This window comes from Phaseolus vulgaris, chromosome 3 (assembly GCF_000499845.2).
Source record: "Phaseolus vulgaris cultivar G19833 chromosome 3, P. vulgaris v2.0, whole genome shotgun sequence".
Lineage (NCBI taxonomy): Eukaryota > Viridiplantae > Streptophyta > Magnoliopsida > Fabales > Fabaceae > Phaseolus > Phaseolus vulgaris.
In genome coordinates this window covers 36109770-36133670 of record NC_023757.2, presented here as the reverse complement: position 1 = coordinate 36133670, position 23901 = coordinate 36109770, and the positions used below count along the sequence as shown (strand labels likewise).

At 33.3% G+C, this 23901-nt stretch overlaps 2 protein-coding genes across 2 annotated transcripts; both read left to right on the top strand.

The window, feature by feature from the left end:
• The first annotated feature begins 3877 nt into the window (after positions 1-3877).
• Positions 3878-5055, top strand: LOC137805598 (uncharacterized). The gene is made up of 3 exons (XM_068605539.1): positions 3878-4280; positions 4513-4980; positions 5024-5055. The coding sequence occupies exons 1-3, from the start codon at positions 3878-3880 to the stop codon at positions 5053-5055; spliced, it is 903 nt and encodes a 300-aa protein (XP_068461640.1).
• Positions 5056-13944: 8889 nt separating this feature from the next.
• On the top strand, positions 13945-15717 carry LOC137805900 (PTI1-like tyrosine-protein kinase At3g15890). The gene is made up of 4 exons (XM_068605783.1): positions 13945-14195; positions 14341-14491; positions 14569-14831; positions 14932-15717. The coding sequence occupies exons 1-4, from the start codon at positions 14149-14151 to the stop codon at positions 15608-15610; spliced, it is 1140 nt and encodes a 379-aa protein (XP_068461884.1). The 5' UTR covers positions 13945-14148; the 3' UTR covers positions 15611-15717.
• The last annotated feature ends 8184 nt before the right edge of the window (positions 15718-23901 follow it).

Genomic DNA, 23901 nt, shown 5'->3' with positions numbered 1-23901 from the left:
CTTTCGGTTTACACTGCCCAATATATTCAACAAGTCTACGAAATCGAAATTTAAACCAATACGAATATGAAGCAAAAAGATAGCGAAAACTTGGTTCCGTGTAGTATTAAAATAGGTTCCACAATAAGAAAGCACACAAGCACACACATAAAACAACAAAATGCATGATAGTTGACAAATGAATTCTCTTGCCATATTCTGGTAACTGTTTTGCTCTAAACCTATGATTTAGGGAAAGGAAAATGCTAATTTAAGTGATGGTGTCTCTTTAAACAAAGAAAAAAGGAAACCTAATCTTGAAATCATTATCATTAGGCTTACTGATTGAGGGATTAAGTAAACTTAACAATATAATATAAAGTATATCCATTACCCGAATCTAAGCAAAAACTTTCACTGTCACATTTTCCCTTCTTTACAACTTATAAAAATTAAGGAAATTCACCTTCAATCCAAAACTATGATGTTACATATTGCCCATTTCTCCGTATTCTCAGGATATGATCAAATTATTTCATGGGATCCACTTTTACCTTCAAATATGTGCCACACTACATCATTGGATTATATTTGGCTGTTTCTGTTTGCCTTAGGTGATAGCCTTATATTCTAAAATAATATATATATATATATATATATATATATATATATATATATATAAAGTTGTCATTTTAAGAATTGGGATGAAAGAAGCAAAACATTAGAAGAGAAAGTAACAACTATATATAGTGATGTGATTAATATGGTGGTCTTTAGCTTGTATGGGCATGAAATCGCATAACGCTCATTGTTGTTGTTAGGGCTTTATTGACGACACTGATAAAATGAAATTGTCTGTTAAGAAATCTTTGCATTGTCAAAGAAAGTATATGCATGTATATATGTGGTATCAATCAAAAGAAAACAGAAGTTGCATATAAAGAATGAAAGAAAACGAAAATTGAACAATATCTTATTGCTATGTATAGAGCGTGAAAGTCATAGAGGGTAAAATTTAGTAAGACAGAAATATTGATATGATTATCAAATATGCACAAGCAACCTTTTGAGGTTTTTCCTTATCTATAATGATGTCGTCATGTAACAATTTATTTGATTTACTCGTGATTCTATTATCCGTATATATTGACAGTCCTAGGTGTAATTGAGCGTGATGATTATGATGTTTGAGCAATGTTGGTTAATGTATGATTGGTCAATGTATATTTATGATGGTGGCACCAAGTTGTTCCCATAATAGCAAAATGTGACTAGAAAAACTAAATTTGCATACGCCTGAACAGAAGAATGCAAAATGGCATAACAGTAAGCTCCAATAGGGTGAGCAGCACCCACCTATTTGTTCTAATTTTGGGCCAAGTGAGTGGTGCTATTAATCATGCTGTGTCGCATCCTCATGGGATGCCCTACGTCAAATTAATTAATTAATCTTTCTTATATATACATATAACACCTACTCAAATTTATTGATCTTTGACGATGATGGTGAATAATTGAAGTGATTACATCAAGGTTCAAATATATTATAATGAAACAAATCGCTTGGTTATGATGTGTGGAGATTCTTGTGGGTGTAAAGAGAAAGTTGTGGATTTAAGGACGATGAAGGTACCAATAATTGTCACTCGCCGCCCATTGGCTACTTACGTCAAATCAAAACATTCCCAACAGTAAATTATGATTATGACCACAAATAATAAACCCAACTTCTATAACTTATATTTATATAACTTATATTAATGTATAAATATTGATAACATTATGAAGTTATGTGACTTTATTGATCAAATACTTTTTTTATTAAATATCAGTAAATTATGTTTTTAATTTAATCTGCTTTTGTCAATTTTTTATTTATAATTTTTATTGTTATACTTTAATTCTTCTAAAATTGGTATGTGTTTTATTTTGTATGATTTTCAATTTATTATTTAAATATATTCAATTTCAAATTTTACATCCTTTTTAATATTATTTTCAATTTTATAATTTTATTTTCATAATTAATCATCTTTCAATTTTAATTGATATTTATTTTTATTAAAATAAAATAAAAAATATTTTTATAATTTACTTTATTATCCAATTTATTAAATTTTTTAATTGTATCTGTATTCTATTTTTTAATCTAAATAATTTATCATTTTCATTTCTTTTTTCTAACACACATCTCATACTTCAATAAATTAATATTTTATTTATTTTTGTTTTATTTATTAATTTAAAATATTATTATATTATTATAAGAATTTGTTAAATATTTTTTTTTTACTGTAGATGGCGTTAAAGAAATTTTTCTCTATTTGCTTACCAGGTTAGTATTAGTTTTAAAAAATTATGAAACTATTTCAGTCATATTGCTTCAATAATATAGTGCAGGTTACACATGATATAGTGTGCAGGAAGAAAAAAAAAACCCTTTCACAATGGACTTGAGTATATGGCTAGATAAGGCCCAATCAAAGATTTTATGGTTAACAATAGTACATTTTAAAACTAGCAGTTGAAGCACAGTGCATATGATATGATCATAACATGTGAGTATCTTGTTACTCTGTTGGAAAGTGTACCAAATTTTTTCAAGCAAAATATAACATATGAAAAGTGTTCTGATTTATCACTATATAGGTAACTTAGTCAATGAAATCAATAATTAAACCAAAGATTCGACTAAATATTACAAAATTGTTTGATTTCGAATCCTTTGGAGTATATGAAAAATAATGGTATATTGGTAATTTCTTTTGATATATACTTAAAAATTCTTCTACTATCATTATTGTGTGTAATTTTTTTGCCCAAAATTTCATCTTTTTTTAAAAAAAATTTATTGCTTCATTTACTTTTATACTTTATCGCATTTCTTTCAAATATATTTTTCTTGACTTTCATGTCTTTTAACTTATTAAATTTTATATTCTTTTATTAATTTCCCTCCCTTTCATCTACATCACTCCTGATTAATACATGTGATCTTTCACTCTTTTTTTACAAAAAGTTGCAATTAAAAGTTAGTTATTCTTTAAATTAAAGATATATGTTTTGAGAAAAAGTTACAGGTCATATCTTTAATCAACTTATGACTAAAACAGGCTTTTCAAGATGACAATGAAGACGTTTACGGAAGAGGTAGCAATTAAAGTGATATAAGGGCTTAATATTAACGCAACTTTGTCCTAAACTTATATATAATGGGGTAATTATGTTTTTTTTCATACACTATAACACACGAAATTGATTTTTGTTTTTTATTTAAATTTTATATCATTCAGAGATACCTATAGTGTATGCATGATTGGAATAAAATTTTCTAGATGTAAAATAATTGTTACTTTTTTATAAAAAAAATTATTAGTTTTTCTAAAATTTATTGTTATTTTGATTTCATAATGATGTTCACTATAATTACTTTTAATGATTTGATAAACTAGAATTTCAAGTGGAATAAATTTTAAATATAAAATAATTTATTTCAATCATTTTCATACTACTAGCATTTGAATAGTCTAAAGTTTGGATAAGAGACAAACTATTAAAGGATACTGATACATAGTTACAAAAGGATCCTAATATTAATTGGGAGTCTTTTCTAATTATCAGTGTTATTTCTCTTTATAGAAGGGAATAACCTTTATTTTATTTTTGTGTGTTATGATTATAGTATTTAATATTGATTATTTCCTTCTTTAGTTAAACCCTAGAATGAGTGTACTACCTGTATATATTCAGACCATCTGTTTTGATTTGAATAACAAGAAAGAAGAGATATTCATTCTCATATCCTTTGTCTTCAGTTTACTCTTTTGTTCATCTCTTTGTTCATCTCTGTTCTATTTTGTAATATGGTATCAGAGCTCTCTGCTTGCTACATTTATTCATGGGTGAAGTTGATGATCCCTCACAAGATCTTAGTTCACCTTACCATGTTAGTTCATCAGATAATCCTTCCTTTCTTATTGTCCCTATTATTCTTGAGGGACTAAATTATCATCATTGGTCTCGTTCGTTTCAAATGAGCCTAATTTCAAAGAACAAAATAGGTTTCATTGGTGGAACTATAGAAGCTCCCAATCGTACCAAATCATTGTTTCCAACATGGCAGAGAGCCAATATGTTGGTTGTTTCGTGGATTCTCAAGGTTATTTCTCAATCCATCGCGCAGAGCATCATCTGTATGAACAATGCCTTTGACATATGGAATGATTTAAAGGAAAGGTTCTCACAAGGAGACATGATTCATGTTTCTGATATCCAGGAGATGATTTCTTCTTTTAAACAAGGTGAGTTGATTGTTACAAACTATTTCACTCAGTTAAAAATTCTATGGGATGAACTTGATCTTTTCCGCCCGCTATCCGCTTCTTCATGTGCCTCTAAATGCAATACTCTTGTGAATGTTTCTAAATATAAAACACAAGACCAGATTATCAAATTTCTAAGGGGGCTAAATGATAATTATTCGACTGAGAACTCAAATTCTATTGATGGACCCTTTGCCATCCTTGAATAAAGTTTGCTCTCTTGTTACACAACAAGAGAGGCAAATATTTGGTGATCAATCCAAGGCAATGATTGCTACTAGCAAAGGAGGTTATAAAAACAATGCTACAACCTATGGCAGAGGTGCTGGATACGGAAGAGGAAGTAATGGAAGAGGATATACTTCCAAAATTTGTAGTCATTGTGGAAGGACAGGGCATACCATTGATACATGCTATAAAAAGCATGGCTTTCCACCTCATTTCAAGTTCAAAAATCAGAATCATGATCAGAGTCATACTAATGCAGTTTTTCAGAATACAAATTTCAATAATAATGAGCAGAATCATGAAGGTTCAAGGTCAGAAGTGGAGTCTCAACAAATTGGTTTTACTCCTGAGCAGTATCAAACATTGTTAGCTCTTTTACAACAGACCAAATCCAGTGGCAATGCTTCTAATCAAGTCTCTATTATTCCCTTCAATCCCTCCAATCAAACAGGTAATAATTTTATTTCTTCTTTTAGTTCTTGGATTATTGATAGTGGTGCTACTGATCACATTTGTTCATCCTTAACTTATTTCACTTCATATCATCAAATTGATCCTATTTATGTCAAATTACCAAATGGAAATCAAGTCATTGCCAACTATTCTGGAAGTGTTTTTCTCAATCAAAATCATGTCATAGACCATGTTTTGTACATTCCTTCTTCAATTTTAATCTTCTTTCCGTAGCAAAATTGATTGATAAACTATCTTGTGTTCTTACCTTTGACTCTAATGGTTGTCACATTCAAGACAAAATAACAATGAAGATGATTGGAATTGCTAAGACACAAGATAGACTTTATATACTCAGGATCCCATCTTACCAGAAATTTCAAATTAAACCCCTTGAATGTACACACACCATCAATACTGTTAATTTCAGTGCTAGTGATCTAGAAACCCTTTGGCATTTTCGATTAGGTCATATTTCAAATAAATGTATTGATGTTATCAAGAATAAATTTCCTTTTGTTAAATATAACAAATCTTTTGTTTGTGATGTTTATCATTTTGCAAAGCAAAAAAGACTTTCTTTTCCTATTAGTACTTCTAAATCAAAAAAATGTTTTGATTTGATTCATGTAGATGTTTGTGGACCATACTCAATACCATCAATTCATGGTCATAAATATTTCTTGACCATAGTTGATGACTATTCGAGGTACACATGGATTTTTCTTTTGAAACAAAAATCTGTTGTTAAGGTTTTGGAAAATTTTGTTATTTTTGTTCAAACACAGTTTGAGACAACAATAAAAATAATAAGAAGTGATAATGGAACTGAATTTTTCATGACTAAGTTTTTTGTCAGTAAAAGAATAATACATCAAACATCATGTGTCAATACTCCACAACAAAATAGTATAGTTGAAAGGAAACATGGTCATTTATTAGATGTAGCAAGAGCTCTTATGATACAATCTCATTTACCCAAAATTTATTGGTCATATTCTGTGATACATGCTGCGCATATTATAAACATGCTTCCCACACCTGTTTTAAACTATTCTTCTCCTCATGAAATGCTTTTCAAAACTGATGCAAATTTTAATTGATTAAAGGTGTTTGGTTCTTTATGTTATGCTAGCACCTTGTCAACAAATAGAAGAAAATTTGATCCAAGAGCATCAAAATGTGTTTTTATTGGTTTTCAACGGGGGACAAAAGGATATATTTTGTTGAATATTCAATCAAGAGAAATTTTTGTGTCTAGAGATGTTGTCTTTTATGAACATGTTTTTCCATACCAAAGGGTTCAAGATAATAGCAATGAAACTAACAATCCCGACGTTAATGATCAAATTTTGTTTGCTGAAGATCAATTTGTCTTAAGTCAGCCATCACAAGCTATTCTTGCACCTTGTGATAATACACCTTGTGATAATGTTGAAAATAGTAGTGATAATAATTGTGAGTCACAAATTGAGGTTTCAGAAGAAGATTGTTCCCATATAGACCAAAACCTCAATGAAAATCATGATATAGAACAAAGTTCTGAATCAGATCCATCTGTCCAAATGAGCACAAGAATAAAAAAATCACCTGAGTATTTAAAGGATTATCATTGTAATCTTAATGTTTCCAGTACATCTTCAAGCGTTAAATATCCTTTGAATTCTGTTTTGTCTTATAGCAATTTATCACCTTCTTACAAATCTTTTGTTATGTCTCTTTCTTCACATGTTGAGCCAAACACTTATTTTGAAGCTGTGAAACATGACTGTTGGAGAAAAGCTATACAATGTGAGATATCTGCTTTAGAGTCAAATCAAACTTGGGAGACTGCTCTTCTGCCTCAGAACAAAGTTGCCATAGGTTGCAAATGGGTATTCAAAATAAAATATAAGGCTGATGGAACAATTGAAAGGTATAAAGCAAGGTTAGTGGCAAAGGGATATACACAAACAGAAGGCATTGACTACCTCGATACTTTCTCTCGAGTAGCAAAGATGACCACCATAAGGTTGCTTCTTTCTTTAGCTTCTATTTATAATTGGGAATTGAAACAATTAGACATAAACAATGCCTTTTTACATGGAGATTTGAAAGAAGATGTATACATGGTTGCTCCTCCTGGATTGACTTCTATTCCACCAGGAAAAGTTTGTAAACTAAAAAGGGCTTTATATGGCCTTAAACAAGCCAGCAGAGAATAGTTTGCCAAACTGTCATCATTTTTGCTTTCTATGGGATATACTCAATCTATGAATGATCATTCCTTGTTCATTAATTCTTCTGAAGGATCTTTTACAGCATTATTGATATATGTGGATGATATAATATTGGCAGGAAATGATAAAGAAGAGATTGTTCGAATCAAACAAGCCTTGAATCAGACATTCAAGATTAAAGATCTTGGGAATTTAAGATACTTTCTTGGTCTAGAAGTAGCAAGAAGTAAGACAGGAATAATGGTAAATCAAAGGAAATATGCATTGGAATTATTAACCGATGCAGGTCTTTTAGCCTGCAAACCTGCACCCACTCCTATTGATAATCATGAGAAATTCTCTTCTACTGGAAGTCTTCCTTTCACAGATATTCAAGCCTACAGAAGATTGATTGGAAGGCTTATGTATCTCACTAATACCCGACCTGACATAACATTTTCTGTGCAACAACTTTCTCAGTTTCTTGCTAAGCCTACAATTGTTCACTATAATGCAGCGATTAGAATTCTCAGATATATCAAAGGGGCTCCAAGTCTTGGTCTATTTTTCTCTTCCACTACTTCTGTTCATCTCAAAGCCTTGTGTGATAGTGATTGGGGCATCTGCAGTGATTCAAGACAATCAGTGACTGGTTTTAGTGTGTATCTTGGGAATTCTCTCATATCTTGGAAATCAAAGAAGCAAGGAACAATATCAAAGAGTTCTTGTGAAGCTGAATACAGGACTGTTACATGTGAAATTCAATGGCTAACTTATCTTCTTCAAGATTTCAAAGTTCCTTTTGAGCAACCATCTCTTTTATACTGTGATAATGACTCAGCAAGATACATTGCAGCAAATCCAGTATTTCACGAGCGTACAAAACATATAGAAATAGATTGTCACGTGGTCAGAGAAAAATTAAAGAAGGGTCTCATCCATTTGCTTCCCATTTCCACCACATAGCAACTGACTGATATTTATACCAAAACTTTAAGTCCTCAATCTTTTAAGAATATTTGTTTCAAGCTGGGTCTCATCAATATTTGCTCTCCAACTTGTGGCGGGGTATTAAAGGATACGGATACCAGAGTTACAACAGAAGGATCCTAATATTAATTGGGAGTCTTTTCTAATTATTTGTTTCTCTTTATAGAGAAACATAATTAGGTGTCTTTTCTAATTATCAGTTATTTCTCTTTATAGAAGGGAATAACCTTTATTTTATTTTTTTATTTTTGTGTGTTATGATTCTAGTTAAATCCTAGAATGAGTGAAGAGATATTCATTCTCATATCCTTTGTCTTCAGTTTACTCTTTTGTTCATCTGTGTTCCCTTTTGTTCATCTCCGTTCTATTTTATAATATGGTATGAGAGCTCTGATCAGAGCTCTGCTTGCTACATTTATTCATGGGTGAAGTTATAATTTTTAAGGTTATAATACAGAAACGAAAAACATATTTAAGATTTAAATTTTTATCATCTTTTATTATTATTATTCAATTTTTAACAGAAGTTGAATTAATTTTTAATGAAATAACATTCTTCAATTAAATGGTTAATTCACAAAAATTTAGTATTAAAATTTAACATAACTAATAAGATGTATACATTTACCGAGATATTTAAAAAGTTAACAAAAAACTTTCAAATAAGGTTGAAAATGTAGAGTTGTGACTACTTTTATTTGTCGATGAGCTTTTGGAAAAGTTCCTAAAACTGTATCTGAAACCAAATTTCAAGTTTAGAAATGGATTATACGTAAGAAAAATATTAATACCTAGGACATGTATTAAAAATGGTTGGCTGGAATTAGAAATCTCATTTTAATTTGAAGTTCTTCACAAGTCTACTTGACCCACTATATCGTTGTTTTTGGGAATGTTTTTTTCTTGCATCTTATCAAATTCTTCCTATATTTTATGGATTATTTTTTTTGGAAGCTCTCTAGAGTATATTTTTTGAAATTCAACAGATGTATTTTAGGAAAAAAAATTCTGAAAAAAGATTTCCAAGAATATTTTTTTTGGATATGTTTCAGAATGTATTTTCTAGAATAACTTTCCTGGAGTGTGTTTTGAAAAGAACTTTTGCAATATAGACGAATTAGAAATTTCACTTATTTTAAGACATGCAGGAAAAACTTTCTATTTTATGGCATGCAGGAAAAACTTTGATAGGTGCAAGAAAAAACACCTTTACCCTTGACAAGATTTTTCGGTTCATTCTGATGGGCTGAACCTAAATGTTTTTATTTTAAAAAAGTTTTTTTTTTTATTTACTTTGTCTTTAGACTTAGCTGAGTGTACGAATGGTCCATGTGAGAAAAAAAATGGGTTTGATAATTGGCAAACAAAATGCAACAATTCTGAGCTCTAATTATCTCCTCTAGTTCATAACTGCTTCTGATATATGGTCCTTAGAGTGGAATGTAAAGATATTATATCATAAATAAATAAAAAAGTAAGCATCACAAATATCAACTCCTCATCATTTAGATTTATAGTATGGATTAGTTTACCATTTTACTTTGTTTTCTCATTTCTAAAAAAAAAAATATCAGTATTTTTAAAATTAAAATTAGTAGTGATCAATATTAATTAGTATCATTAATATTCATTTATTTTATTAAACATTAATTTTTTTTTATTATAATATTAAAGTGATTCAATTTTATTATTATTTTTATTGTCCAAAAAAGTAATATAAACAACTATAAATAAATAGATTAAAAAAAATTATAAATTTTTATTGAAAAGTTATGGACCAATGTCAATTCGATATGAAAAGTTATTGAAAAGTTACCAAATTTAGTGTGCATAGGAAGATTCATCCGTTTTCACACCTATTGGATTTGGAATTGGATTACTTTACTCTTTTAAAATTTGAAATCAAAGGACAGAGATATGAAAGAAAATCCTCTCCGCAAGCAAATAAGCAAAAGATTAAATTAATCCAGTAAAATGCAAAAACATAGAAAAACAACCATATCAAGTTTGATTCTCATTTAGTAATTTAGATAAATCACAGAAGTTGACTAATATTCAAGATCACTGAGAACTTACAATTCCTCCAATTGGCATCTTGATACGGCTCTGATTTTTTTACCCCAACTTTAGGGACAAACTTCAGACCAAATATCAAAGTTTAAGTGTTCGTATGACAACGAGTTTTTTTTAACAGAAGGAAGAGTCAAATTAGTAAGTGAAAAGTAAAAGATGCAATTTTGGTATTCGTATTTAGTAATAACATGTCTTAGATAAAAAAAAAAAAATAAAGGACGGAAAATTCCAACAAGAACAAGAAATGTATGATTTTAAAATTATTTATAATTGAATTATTCTCATTTTCTAAAGATAATTAAAATATTTATATTTCAAAAATTTTTGATAAAGAAATTGAATCTATCTTTAAAAATAAAATTCCATTTTAGAATATAAAATTTAAAATTAAACTTTTCAAAAAAAAAATTAGTCAAGTTTAAATATTTAAATAATGTTTTATAATTTTTTTAATATATATATATATATATATATATATATATATCCTCTCACTTCTTCCATTTTTCCTCTTTCTCACTCTCCATTTCTCTCCCTCTCAGTCCTTTCTTTATTTTTTCTTCCATAACTTATCTATTTCAAAATCCGATCACACCCTGCAATAACTGAGGAGTCAAACTACATTTCTACTCGATCATATTTTCAAACAGAGTAAGTTCATTTTTACTCTAAAGTCCTTGTTCTTTGTTTTCTCTCTCTATGATTTAGTCCTCCATCTTAGTAGAGTTAGTTGAGAAATTTCTCTTAACTTGATTAAGCTCATACTAAAATTTGGTAATGTTCGGATAACTTATTTTAGGTCCCTAGATTTTATAGTGGTTCTCCTACCTGAACATGAATTTTTGCGTGATAAGAGATTACAGTTAAGGGAAGCTAACTTTAACTTTCAATAGTACCCTTACCCTAAGCTAGAAGATCTGAATACGGAGGGGACGTGGTCCAAATTTCAATTTCTCTTGTAGGGATGTTAGTTGATTAAATTGTTTGATTTTATGTTGTGTGAATATGTATAAATATTATATTTTGACAATTTGAAAGTTAAATATATTTTTTTATATTGAAAAAGTTCTTGAATGATATGAATTTTTAAATGTTATGTGATTGAATGACATGTATCATATATGAATGATGAAAATTGTATGAATTAATGTCATACATTTGAGATAATGTATGAGTTGTGGTTTGATGACATTAAGTATGAAAAATCTATATTTAACGGAGATCTTCTAGCTTTCCTGATGATCTAGGTCATATAGACTAAGATATCAGGTGGTGAGAAGCTGAGAGGGAGTTCATACACACCGGGTTCCGCTGTAGACACTCAATATTAGGTGTTTGAATTTACCCTGATCCTTTCTCTTGAATTCGTTGGTAATATTTGAATCAGGTGTTAGTCTCTGGTAGGGACATACTTAATGAGTATTCCAAAAGACGATGAATTCATGTGTAGTCAATGGGTTTGAAATGAAATCCAATGATTGTGATTGAAAATAGATCTATGTGTGGTTTATATGAATGATGAAATTAGTATTGAAATTTTAGATGACATCATTTAAAGAAATATTTATAAATTATTAATATATATCTTTTTTTTAAGTGAATTTAAAATTCTATCATTTTATTTTTAAATGTCTTCTAGCAATTCCTAAATTTCAAGTTATTTTTAATTTTTTCTTCCAAACAACTTATTTTAGTTCACAAAAGTTTTAAATTTACCAAATTTATAAATTACTCTCTTAAATTATCTTATCCAAGTGTAAATAAGTTTAACTACACTAACCAACTTTATCAAATGGCATTACAAATTCTCTTGGAATACACGTGTATTTTGTGTTTTCACAAAACAAAAAATACTTTTAAAGACGTAGGATTATAGTTGTCTATAATCATTTTAAGAGGTAACAACAAATATTTACAATAATGATTAAACGAGCATTGATCATAACTTTTTTTAAAAACATCCACTACAACAAAATCATAAATCATTGATTAGAAATCAATCTTAGAAACTAAAAATAATTAGTTGTTATAGTAACCAAATTAGAGACCATTTTGGAGATTAAAAAAAATTGGTTTCTAAATTAGTTTATATTTTTATTAGATGGTTTCGAAATTAATATCTAATTAGCTACCAAGGTTTTGCTACCAAATTTAGAATCTAAATAATTGGTAATTAAAACCTTGATAGTTAATTAGATACCAATTTAGAAACCAAAATTTTTTTTAGTCTCTAAAATGATCTCTAATTTGGTCATTGTAGCAACTAATTATTTTTTATGTTTAAAATATGTTTTTCTTTAATAATTTTCTTGTAGTGACTCTTTTAATTACATTATAAAATCTATTGTAATCTATAAAGAACAATGTTGCTCATAAATTTTTTTGATAGTAGGAGTTAACACATTAAATTTTTTTATTGAAAAGAAAGAACATGGTATCAAGAATAATAGAATGAAAAATGTTGGCTTTTCCAAAATGAATTCAACGGCTCTTTTAACACTTTTTTTTCTTCCTCCATTTCTACTTTACTATTTTCCAAGTGGTCTCCTTCTTTCACGACTTCTCGGTTATGTTAGACAGGTGGTGTGTACAAAGTGTTCCAACGATAAAGTTAGAATCAATTCTAATTATGTGATTAGTCCTCTAAAAAAATATTCTGCCTACCTGTTAATCAAGTCACATATGTATACGGTAAATTATTAAGTCTTAATAGTGTTATTGGATTTTTACTATTTGTATTTATATTTATTGAGTTTACTCCTTATATTTTGAGTATAATATTTGGCCATCAAATTTACATAGTGTTAATGACATATAGGATTTGATGCTTTCTTGTTTTGTAATCAGAATTCCATTAAATAAAGTAGTTAGTAGAATGAGAGATCTTTCGGTTTGATGGCCTTTCGATCTCTTGGCCTTATTATTGTTCTTAAAACGGTTCAAAAAAAATATTCTCTTGTATTTTTTTTTGAGATCATCTTTATGCATTTCAATTCAACCTCCATGACATGTTGCCAAAATTGGTATATGCAGGACATTAAATACAGGATAGGGACAAATAAGTTACCAGTAGTCTTGGCCTAAAATATTTTCTAGCATCCATGCGAAAATTTTCAATTGAAAAAATGGTGCAAACTTAAAATAATACGGATAATGATATATTAACAACCCATATTTTTTATATAATCATATTACAACTCTTAATACTATTATTTTAATATTTTTTATATTATTTAATTTTAAACATATCTTTTATTGTATATATTTATTTCTAAATTCATAATTATATACAACTTGTCAAAGTATCATTTGTATAATTACATGTCTCAAAAACAGATTGAATGAGTGATCCGCGTCAAATAAATGTTAAAAGCTAAACTCAAATAGATCATACATCTTTCAACTGACTTTACTTAAATATATGTAATGAAAAATGTATAAAACACCAAACCAACTTATACAAGCATGTACCAAAAAAATTAAATGCATGGATAACTTTTAATTCGTTCCTGAAAAGAGGGAAAAAAGAGAGATAGAGAGAGAACAGCTTGGTGAAATTAACTCGTTGTAGACAAAACTCTTGAGTCTTGACCAATTCGAGGACAACGGCTAAAGAAGGAATCCTAAGGGCATATTATCTTACGTTACAGAGTAAGTCAAATGCACCTATATTTATATATCTATGATTTTAAAGAGTGGGTATTAGTATAATATTAGTGTTATAGTTTGTTCAAGCAAACTTAAAGTCAAAAGTTGGGTTAGCCGGCCAAAGTCGTTCGGCCGGCACTAATTGCACGTGCCATTTGAGAGGACCAAAACGACTGTTCTATACTTTAAAAGAGAAAAATTTGGTTGGACACAAGCTCCTTAACTTGTTCTTCATTTCGTCCCATCACACTGTGCCAATTATGGGATCCTCATTCAGTTGCTGTGTCTCAGAGAGGGTCGACGAAGTGTATGTAACATTACGTTTCTCCATTGCTGTTTTTGTGATTTTCATTGTTAATAATGTAAATTAATTATTAACTCTCATAGTGGTGTTGGCATCACCATCAATCTTACTAATTAGCCATCAAAATTGTGCGTCTAATTTTGTATAGGTCCACATCATTTGGCGTAGTTAACAATTCATGGAGAATATTCACGTACAAGGAATTGCATGCGGCTACCAACGGATTCAGCGATGATAACAAGCTTGGAGAAGGTGGTTTTGGAAGTGTGTACTGGGGAAGAACCAGTGATGGTCTTCAGGTAAAAATAGAAATAGTAGGCATAGACCGAAATTGAGTTTGAATAATGTCTTAATGATGTGTAGCTCTTGATGGCAGATAGCGGTAAAGAAACTGAAAGCAATGAACTCAAAGGCGGAGATGGAATTTGCTGTAGAAGTTGAAGTTCTTGGAAGGGTTAGGCACAAAAACTTGCTGGGTCTTAGGGGCTATTGTGTTGGGGATGATCAACGGCTCATAGTGTATGATTACATGCCAAATCTCAGCCTGATTTCTCATCTCCATGGCCAGTTTGCTGTTGAAGTTGAACTCAACTGGCAAAGGAGAATGAACATTGCAATTGGTTCTGCAGAAGGCCTTCTGTAAGTTTCAGCCACACTCATTCAACAACAAATTAGCTTCTATTTAATAATACATGTATTAATTTTGATAGAATCGTGTAAAATTGGATGTTGATGGTAGGTACTTGCACCGTGAGGTCACACCCCACATCATCCACAGGGACGTAAAAGCAAGTAACGTGCTTCTGAATTCAGAGTTTGAGCCTCTAGTTGCGGATTTTGGGTTTGCAAAACTAATCCCAGAAGGGGTTAGTCATATGACTACCCGTGTGAAGGGTACGTTGGGATACTTGGCTCCTGAATATGCGATGTGGGGTAAGGTCTCGGAAAGTTGTGATGTCTATAGCTTTGGAATTTTGCTCTTGGAACTTATAAGTGGAAGAAAGCCCATAGAGAAGCTCCCTGGTGGGCTTAAGAGAACAATAACTGAGTGGGCCGAGCCTCTAATAAGCAGAGGAAAGTTCAGGGAGCTGGTTGATCCAAAACTGAGAGGGAACTTTGATGAAAAGCAATTGAAACAAGCAATCAATGTGGCTGCTCTTTGCGTGCAGAGTGAGCCCGAGAAACGACCCAACATGAAGCAAGTGGTTAACCTTCTTAAAGGGTATGAATCTGAAGAGAAGAAAGTGAGTGTGACGAGGATAGACAGTATCAAGTATAATGAAGAACTATTGGCACTTGATCAGCCTAGTGATGAAGAACCTGATGATGCAAGCGCTAGTTATGGTGTTTTCAGCGCCATTGAAGTCCAAAACATGAAGGATCCATATAAGCCCGGTTATTACAAGAACATCGCCTAAAACCTTTATATATAATATGTCTGTAATGAACTTCTTTTTTAAGCCTTTTTATCTATCACCAATATAATCCTATCATCCTATTCTTTTAAGTCTAATCTTCATTTACAGATCTTTGCATCAATTTAATTTTCCTCAATCTCCCTGCCGATACTCGGGACAAAACCACATCAAAGATATGTTAACGATTCAATTCAAAAGGTTTAGAAACTATTGTAATTGTGGTATTCTATCAATTAGATCATTCATTCATTCTCATTCTTTCAATTATAGTATAATTTTCTAATAATAAATATTTATTGTGTGCAACATCAACTAAATACTAATCAAATATAAAAATAAAATATTTCATAACTAAACAATACATGCATAATAAAATGTAAATATATTTACAATTTTAAACATAAAATATATACTCTCAACATTTAATTTACAATACATATACAATAACATACATCAATTATAAATTAATTTTCCATTCAAATTAGCATCTTCTGTTAAGGTGTGAGAAATTGAATAAATTTGCCTCAATTCTTCTGGAAAGACAGTATCCAAAACATTCACAAATATTAACACTTATTCAAAGATCATAATCTACAAATTCACAATAATTAGTTAGTAGCTCATAACACTTATTATACTAAGTAACAATACATGAATTATCACTGGTTTCTCACTCTAATATTCATTTAAGTTATTTAAATATTAGTGAAACTTCAATATTTTCTACCATTGATGACTTTTCACTACTCAATACACACCACATATCTAAAATTTAGTCTGATTACCATCCAAAATAACTTCTTTTTAAGTCCACCACCTCATTCATCTCATTTAAATTTCATTATAATCACAGTTTTTTACCTTCATAAAATTCATTAAGATAAATATAACACAACTCGTATTTTCATTATCACCTCCTCATGAAGTTGCAATATGAAGGGATATCACTTGAGCTATATTACTTGAAAGACGAAATTAACATGAACTTTCACTTGCTCAATTTGTGCTTCATTTTTTAAGTAATATACTTTGTCACTAGCTTGAGCATTATACATTAGAGAGTTTTCTCCTACTCTTATTACTTTAAGCTACTAGAATTTTAGAGGAAAGATGATACAACATCTATCTCACTAAAAAAACTACTTTTGAGCGTTTAGAGTTAAGCATCATTGTTTAAATTACCATTTGAATGCTTTATAAAATGTATTTTATATTAAATGTCACACTAAATGATCAACATTGATGTGTTTGGTTAAAAAAAAATAAAAAAATTAATGGAGAGATGATAGGAAATATAATGTTAAGTTTCACTTTCTTTTTTTTTAAATTATATTTTTCCTTTTTTCCCACCAAAACATATTAAGGAAATAATAATTATCAAATTATATGCAATTATTGTATGCAATATTGTACGATATTGTACCCAATTATATGCAATTAATTTAATAATGATAGAATCTCATGATTAGTATCCCTACCTAATTAGATTGTAATTTGGAGAGAGAAACTCCCTTTATATTTCATATACATGAAGTGATGTAACATACACATAAGAGAATAAGAAACATCTCTTCTTCTTATCATTTTTTATCATTTTCTTATCTGGTATCAGAGCCTCAAATGAATGTGCTGGAAATTCCAGCTATATGAGATCTGTGATGACAATAGCATTTGAATTTGCATTTGAAAGCCATATGCAAGAGCATGTAGCATCTATGGCTCGCCAATATGTTCGAAACATTATATCATCAGTCCAAAAGGTAGCATTAACACTTTCTCCTTCTCATTTGAGTTCACATGCAAGGCTTAGGTCACCATTGGGCACTCCTGAAGCACAAACCCTTGCTCACTGGACCTGCAACAGTTACAGGTGCTACTTGGGTGTGGAGTTACTCAAATCTAACAACGAGGGGAATGAATCTTTGCTGAAGTCCTTGTGGCATCACTCAGATGCAATATTGTGCTGCACTCTGAAGGGGTTTCAACGAGGCACTCAATGGGTTCACTAATGAGGGATGGACAACAATTGGCAATGATGGTGTAGATGATGTTACTATTCTAGTGAATTCATCCCCTGACAAATTAATGGGTCTGAATCTCCCCTTTACCAACGGATTTCCTTCTGTCAGTAATGCAGTGCTATGTGCCAAAGCATCCATGCTATTACAGAATGTGCCCCCTGCCATTCTCCTAAGGTTCCTGCGGGAGCATAGATCTGAATGGGCATACAACAATATGGATGCTTACACAGATCAATAAGTTTTTTGGGGTACCTTGGACATAAGGCATGTAGCCCAGCTCTTCCCATAAAGAAACCAAAAGCTTGAACTACCAAGGGACAACATCAGCACTTTCCTGTTTGGTCTTTTGGTCTCTTGGTTGCATTGGAGACTGTCATGTACTCAGGGATAATGAGTTGGGTGTATACATTCGTATACATTACTCTGGCAAGGAAGTACAACTTGGACTATGGCCCTATTGGTAGATAACATATCTCTAAATCTGTAACAGTAGACTGGAAAATATATGCAGATTGTTTTTCATCTATGGTAATAGTATAGCGGATGGGGAATGTGGCTCGCCAAAGGGAAACATGTTGCAGTTGTGTTTATGGCCTCCTGATGGTCTGACCAAGGGGTTGGTTGAAAAAGAACGGTTACCTATGGAGCAACATGAAAGACTCTACATAACAGCAGCAAGAAACAACAATTGTTAGCTAACTTGATTTGTAGTTTTTTGCAGGTATAGTTTTATCCAAATGTGCAAGGAAGTAGAATGATAGTTGATGGTGTAACGACCCCTATTTCAACTGCCAAGGATCAAATAATTCTGGAGATGTATTTAAGTTGTTACCACGTGCGTTGAGGAGGGTGCAAACATCTAGTAGGTGGAGTTAGCTATGGTGAACACGTAAGAAGATGCTTGGTTGGGACGGATGAAGGAAAGGTCACTGGGTTGTGCTACGTTGTTGTGCACAACCTTTGAGGGGATTGTGATCATGCTATATCAATTCCCCTCAATTTTTGAACGATTTTCCCTACACATGAACTCAGCAGGTTTTTCATTGAACTTTAGCCATGTTAGCTTGAGGCCCAATAGCAAGGTTTCCCTATCCTTTTGTTTAAGTGTTGGGTTTGGGGGGGGAATTACCTGTACAACTTCGTTTAGCCTTCTGGTCTGTTGCTGAACTTCTATACTAGGTAAGGATTTCTAAAAGGGTTGGGACACCCCTTAAGTGTCCCTTCTTAATTTTATTAATTCATTGCTGTTAAAAAAAATGGATGCTTACACAGCTGCTGCTATTAAAGTTGGTCCTTGCAGCTTATCAGGATCTCGTATTGGAAATTATGGAGGTCAAGTTATACTCCCTCTAGCACACACAATTGAGCATGAAGAGTGTTTGGAAGTCATTAAATTGGAAGGAGTTGTGTTAAGAAGTGGGCTTTAAGCCTAACTCAACCCCATAAAATCGGCTCAATAAGGTGAGGTTTGCACCCACTTATATACTATGAAAGGCTCTAATCTCTAGTCGATGTGGGATCTCCAACACACCCCCCTCACGCCGAGGCTACCAACTCGTGCGTAAAGATATATGTTATGGGTGGTCCGATAACGGCTCGATAGCGGGTGGCCTGCTAAACCCAACAAATACTCGCTAGGATAGTCTCGAAATGGCTCTAATACCATGTTAAGAAGTGGGCTTTAAGTCTAACTCAACCCCATAAAACTGGCTCAATGAGGTGAGGTTTGTACCAACTTCTATACTATGAAAGGCTCTAATCTCTAGTCGATGTGGGATCTCCAACAAGTTGCTCATTCTCTTGAAGACACGATAATGCCCAGAGAAATGTTTCTCTTACAACTCTGCAGTGGAATGGATGAGAATGCTGTGGGCACCTGTGCTGAACTTATATTTTCTCCAATTGATGCTTCTTTTGCTGATGATGCCCCCCTTCTACCTTCCGGATTTCGCATTATTCCTCTTGAATCTGGAAAGGAAGCTTCCAACCTCAATCACACCCTTGACCTTGACACCGTTACTCGCTGGGCAAAAACCCATCGGATGCAAATGAGTCTATAAAATAAAGTACAACTCAGATGGTAGCGTCGACAGATATAAGGCGTGCCTTGTCGCAAAGGGGTACACTCAGATTGAAGGTGTTGACTATTCTGAAACTTTTTCACCAACAACAAAATTAACAACTTTGAGGTGATGTGCAAAATGCCTTCTTACATGGCACATTGCAGGAAATTATTTACATGGACTTGCCACCCGGGCATCATCGACAGGGGAAGAACATTGTATGTCGACTTAACAAATCCTTTTATGGTCTCAAACAAGCATCTCGAACATGGTTTTCAACATTTTCTCATGTGATTAAATCTGTAGGATTTCAACAGTCCAAGACAGATTACTCTCTAATCACAAGACAGAATAAATCATCATTTACTGCCCCTTTTGATTTATGTTGATGATATTCTTTTGACAGGAAATGATTTGACAGAAATTCAGTGTGTTAAAGATTGTCTATTACAACAAGTTCGCATTAAAGATCTTGGAGACCTAAAATATTTTCTAGGGATTGAATTTTCCCGTTCCAAAGCTGGTATTTACATGTCCCAAAGAAAATATGCGCTTGATATTTTGCAGGATACGGGACTCACAGGTGCTCGTCCAGACAAATTTTCAATGGAACAATACCTAAAACTCACACCCGACAATGGAGAGTTATTAAAGGATCCAGTCAAATACAGGCGACTCGTGGGACGACTGATATACCTCACGGTTACTCGACATAGCATTTTTGGTTCAAACCCTAAGTCAATATATATATGATCACGGAAACCTCATTGGGATGCCGCAATTCGAGTCCTAAAGTACATAAAAGGATCACCAGAACAAGGATTATTATTGCCATCCGAAAATAATCTGACATTGACAACTTATTGCGACTCAGACTGGGGAGGTTGTCAGACAACTCGGAGATCAGTATCTGGGTATTGCATTTTTTCTTGGTTCTTCTATTATCTCATGGAAGTCAAAAAAATAGACAAACGTATCAAGATCAAGCAGAATACCGCGCGATGGCCAATACTTGTTTGGAGATAGTTTGGTTGCGATATCTGTTGCAGTATTTAAATGTGTCATGTAACTTGCCAGCTCAACTTTTCTGTGACAATCAAGCGGCATTACATATAGCAGTAAACCCAGTATTTCATGAACGCACAAAACACATTGAGATAGACTGTGACATTGTGCGAGAAAAATTACAAGCTGGGATAATCAGTCATTCATATGTACCGACACAGTATCAGCTCGCAGATATTTTTACAAAGGCATTAGTCAAGAAACGGTTTTTGACGCTACGACACAAGTTGGAGGTTCATGATCTTCACCTACCAACTTGACGGGGAGTATTAAGGAAATAATAATTATCAAATTATATGCAATTATTGTATGCAATATTGTACGATGTTGTATCCAATTATATGCAATTAATTTAATAATGATAGAATCTCATGATTAGTATCCTACCTAATTAGATTGTAATTTGGAGAGAGAAACTCCCTATATATTTCATATACATGAAATGAAGTGATGTAACCATACACATAAGAGAATAAGAAACATCTCTTCTTCTTACCATTTTTTATCATTTTCTTATAAAACATTTTATCTTATTTCTATTACCACTAATCCTTACAACTTAACAAAGGTTTTATGAAAAAATAAGTATTTTTTTTCTCTTTCCTCTTATCATGTAATTACAATTAGTTTCAAAATTATTTAAAGACATTCAAGTGAATTGAGAGGAATGTTACAGAGAAGAATGTCTTGAACCTTATTTTATAATTGATACTATAATTAAATCAAGTAATCATAATATATCTTAAATTGTAAGACACTTGTTGTAAAATGAAAAAAGATATATGTTCATATAGTTTGTAAAATTGAAAAGGCAATTTTATGATATAAGGATTGATTTATTGTACATTACTCTTTCAACGGACTTAGAGCTTATATCTGTATTTGACTTCACTGTGTTGAAAATAAAAGAAAGTGTCCTTATTACGTTGGAATTAATTAGGTAAACTTTCTTGAATTTTATTTAATACAAACAAACGACTATAAATTAGTAAATTTGGTAAGCATAAGTAGTGACAAAGGAATCGTAAAATGTTTTAAATTCAGTTCAAACTTGTACGATGGTTTGCTCTTTATTTATTGATCCTGCCGACAACTCGAGCGTGGAGGAATTGCTTCGCAGCTCTCTCTGCCCCGTCTACGCGACTGTGTTATCTGCAAAATCACCCTCAGAACCTTCTCTAGGATCTCCAAACGCGACCTGCAAAACACACAGACGGCGCCTCTAGCGGCCGTTTGCACTCCGACGATCAAGTTAGATCACAGAACCACCAAATGAGAAAAACTAGTAGTGTATGTGAAAACTCTTGCTCTCTGTTTTTTTCTCTATCCCCTCTGAATCTCCCCTGATTCTCTTTTATGCCTTTCCCTGTATCTGGGCCTAGCAGAATTCTGTTATGCCCCTCTGGCATGTGTCAGAACCCTGTTATGCTTTTCTGAGACAACGTACCTCCAGAATCAGTAGAGTGTGAGTGTCTGTGCGTGTCTGCGCTTGGCTGCGCTTGTCTGTACCTTTAGCGGTACGGAGTGCACCTTTATCTGGACCGCGCCCTTCTTAGATGATGACACGTGGAGGCATGCGACTCACATCTAACCATACGCGTGTCACTACTTGAAGGGCTCTAACGCTTCTCTTTGTGCTAAGTTATTCCCTTGCGGAGTAACTTAGCATATTTCTTCCATCTGGGTAAACCGCATACTCTCAGGAGAACGCCAGGTGTGGCTGGTCTAGGCACACTCACCAAACGTTGCTCTCTGCGTAGACGGCTTACCCTTCACGGTGTCACGCACGTAATGGGTTGAGGGAATCACCAGTCACTGACCGGTTTACTAGCTCCCTCAGGCCACTCTCGTGCACGATTCCCTGAGATGTGCTCATGCGAGGTCCATGCGTAACGCTCTCGCTGGGAACCTCAGTCCCAGTTTAACTGCGTGTAACACGAGACCCCGATGACATTGCACCCGATGACTGATCAGTGCTCTATTGCTTCTCGCGTTTTGCCCTAGGCGTTCATCTGGGAACTGGTCTGTTGGTGGCCACTTGGTTACTGACCACCGATCACCGTTCTGGGTGATCTGTCTCCTGACTTCTCTGCGGCCTGATCTGTCGGTGGTCACTTGGTTACTGACAACCGATCACGTTCACCCTGATCTATCTGTCACCTGGTCCACGTGTCACCCTGCGAGTGGTCCACGTGGTTATCTTCTGCTGACGCCATTGACTACCGATGACCGACCGGATCACAAGCCCCCTAGTCTCGAGCTGTGAACTCGTTCTCAGCGAAGAGACTGAGTGGTCGTGCCCTCGGTCCACGTGGCATGTGGGCCACATCTCGTGCCACCTCACGTGCGACCCCTTTAACGTTACAACTTCCTCCCTTAATCTTGCGACGCGTGGACGCATCAACGGTCAGCGTGGAGTGTCGCTAGCGCTTCCCTTTTTTAAATAGGCGCGCGCCTTCGCTGTTTCTTCATCTTCTTCAATCGACTCTTAGACTTTCTGCGAACTCTCTCCCTGCGCTTCCATCCTTCTTCCAGCCTCTTACCTTCAAGGCTCTTGCGATCATTCAAAGGTATGGTTTTTCTTCTCCCTCAGTCCACTTAGGTTATTTTTACCGATTGCATTCATTTTTCTCTTTATCATGCATTCATCTTCTCTGTTTTCCCTCTCTTGACCCGCGCTAGGGTTTTTCGCGCTCTTGCTCTGATTTCTGCTTCTCCTCCTTCCTCTTTTCACCTGGGCATTTCTTTCTCCTTCCCCTTCTCTGTTTTCACCGAACCATTCATCATTCCCTCTTCTTCCATTCATTCTGACTTTTCGTTTTTTCTCCATTGCAGCTATCTCGCGATGGCTCGCTTGAAACAAACCGCCCGCATTATTCCCTCGTCTTCTGGTGCACAGCCTTCCGCAAGTGCGCCAGCTCCACCACCACCCGTTGCAACTTCCTATCACGACAACGCCAGGGTCTATAACTGGGCTCCCCTGGCGTTGCTCGCTGAAACCTTTACCTTGCTGCCGCAAGAGCACCTAAAGTCCCTCCTGAGCAGCGACCCGGATGAGCCCTCTTGCGCCATCGATCGGGAGAACAACTTCAACATTCGCGTCTGCATTCCTCCTCGAGGGATGCCCATCTGCGCGGACGAT

What these genes read in the sequence shown, in the direction of transcription:
- LOC137805598 (XM_068605539.1), top strand. Translation starts at nt 3,878, where the DNA reads ATGGGTGAAGTTGATGATCCCTCACAAGATCTTAGTTCACCTTACCAT. An exon ending in GATTTCTTCTTTTAAACAAG is followed by an intron (nt 4,281 to 4,512) that starts GTGAGTTGATTG and finishes CCTTGAATAAAG; the next exon opens with TTTGCTCTCTTGTTACACAA. An exon ending in CAATCCCTCCAATCAAACAG is followed by an intron (nt 4,981 to 5,023) that starts GTAATAATTTTA and finishes GATTATTGATAG; the next exon opens with TGGTGCTACTGATCACATTT.
- LOC137805900 (XM_068605783.1), top strand. Translation starts at nt 14,149, where the DNA reads ATGGGATCCTCATTCAGTTGCTGTGTCTCAGAGAGGGTCGACGAAGT. An exon ending in TCAGAGAGGGTCGACGAAGT is followed by an intron (nt 14,196 to 14,340) that starts GTATGTAACATT and finishes AATTTTGTATAG; the next exon opens with GTCCACATCATTTGGCGTAG. An exon ending in GAACCAGTGATGGTCTTCAG is followed by an intron (nt 14,492 to 14,568) that starts GTAAAAATAGAA and finishes TCTTGATGGCAG; the next exon opens with ATAGCGGTAAAGAAACTGAA.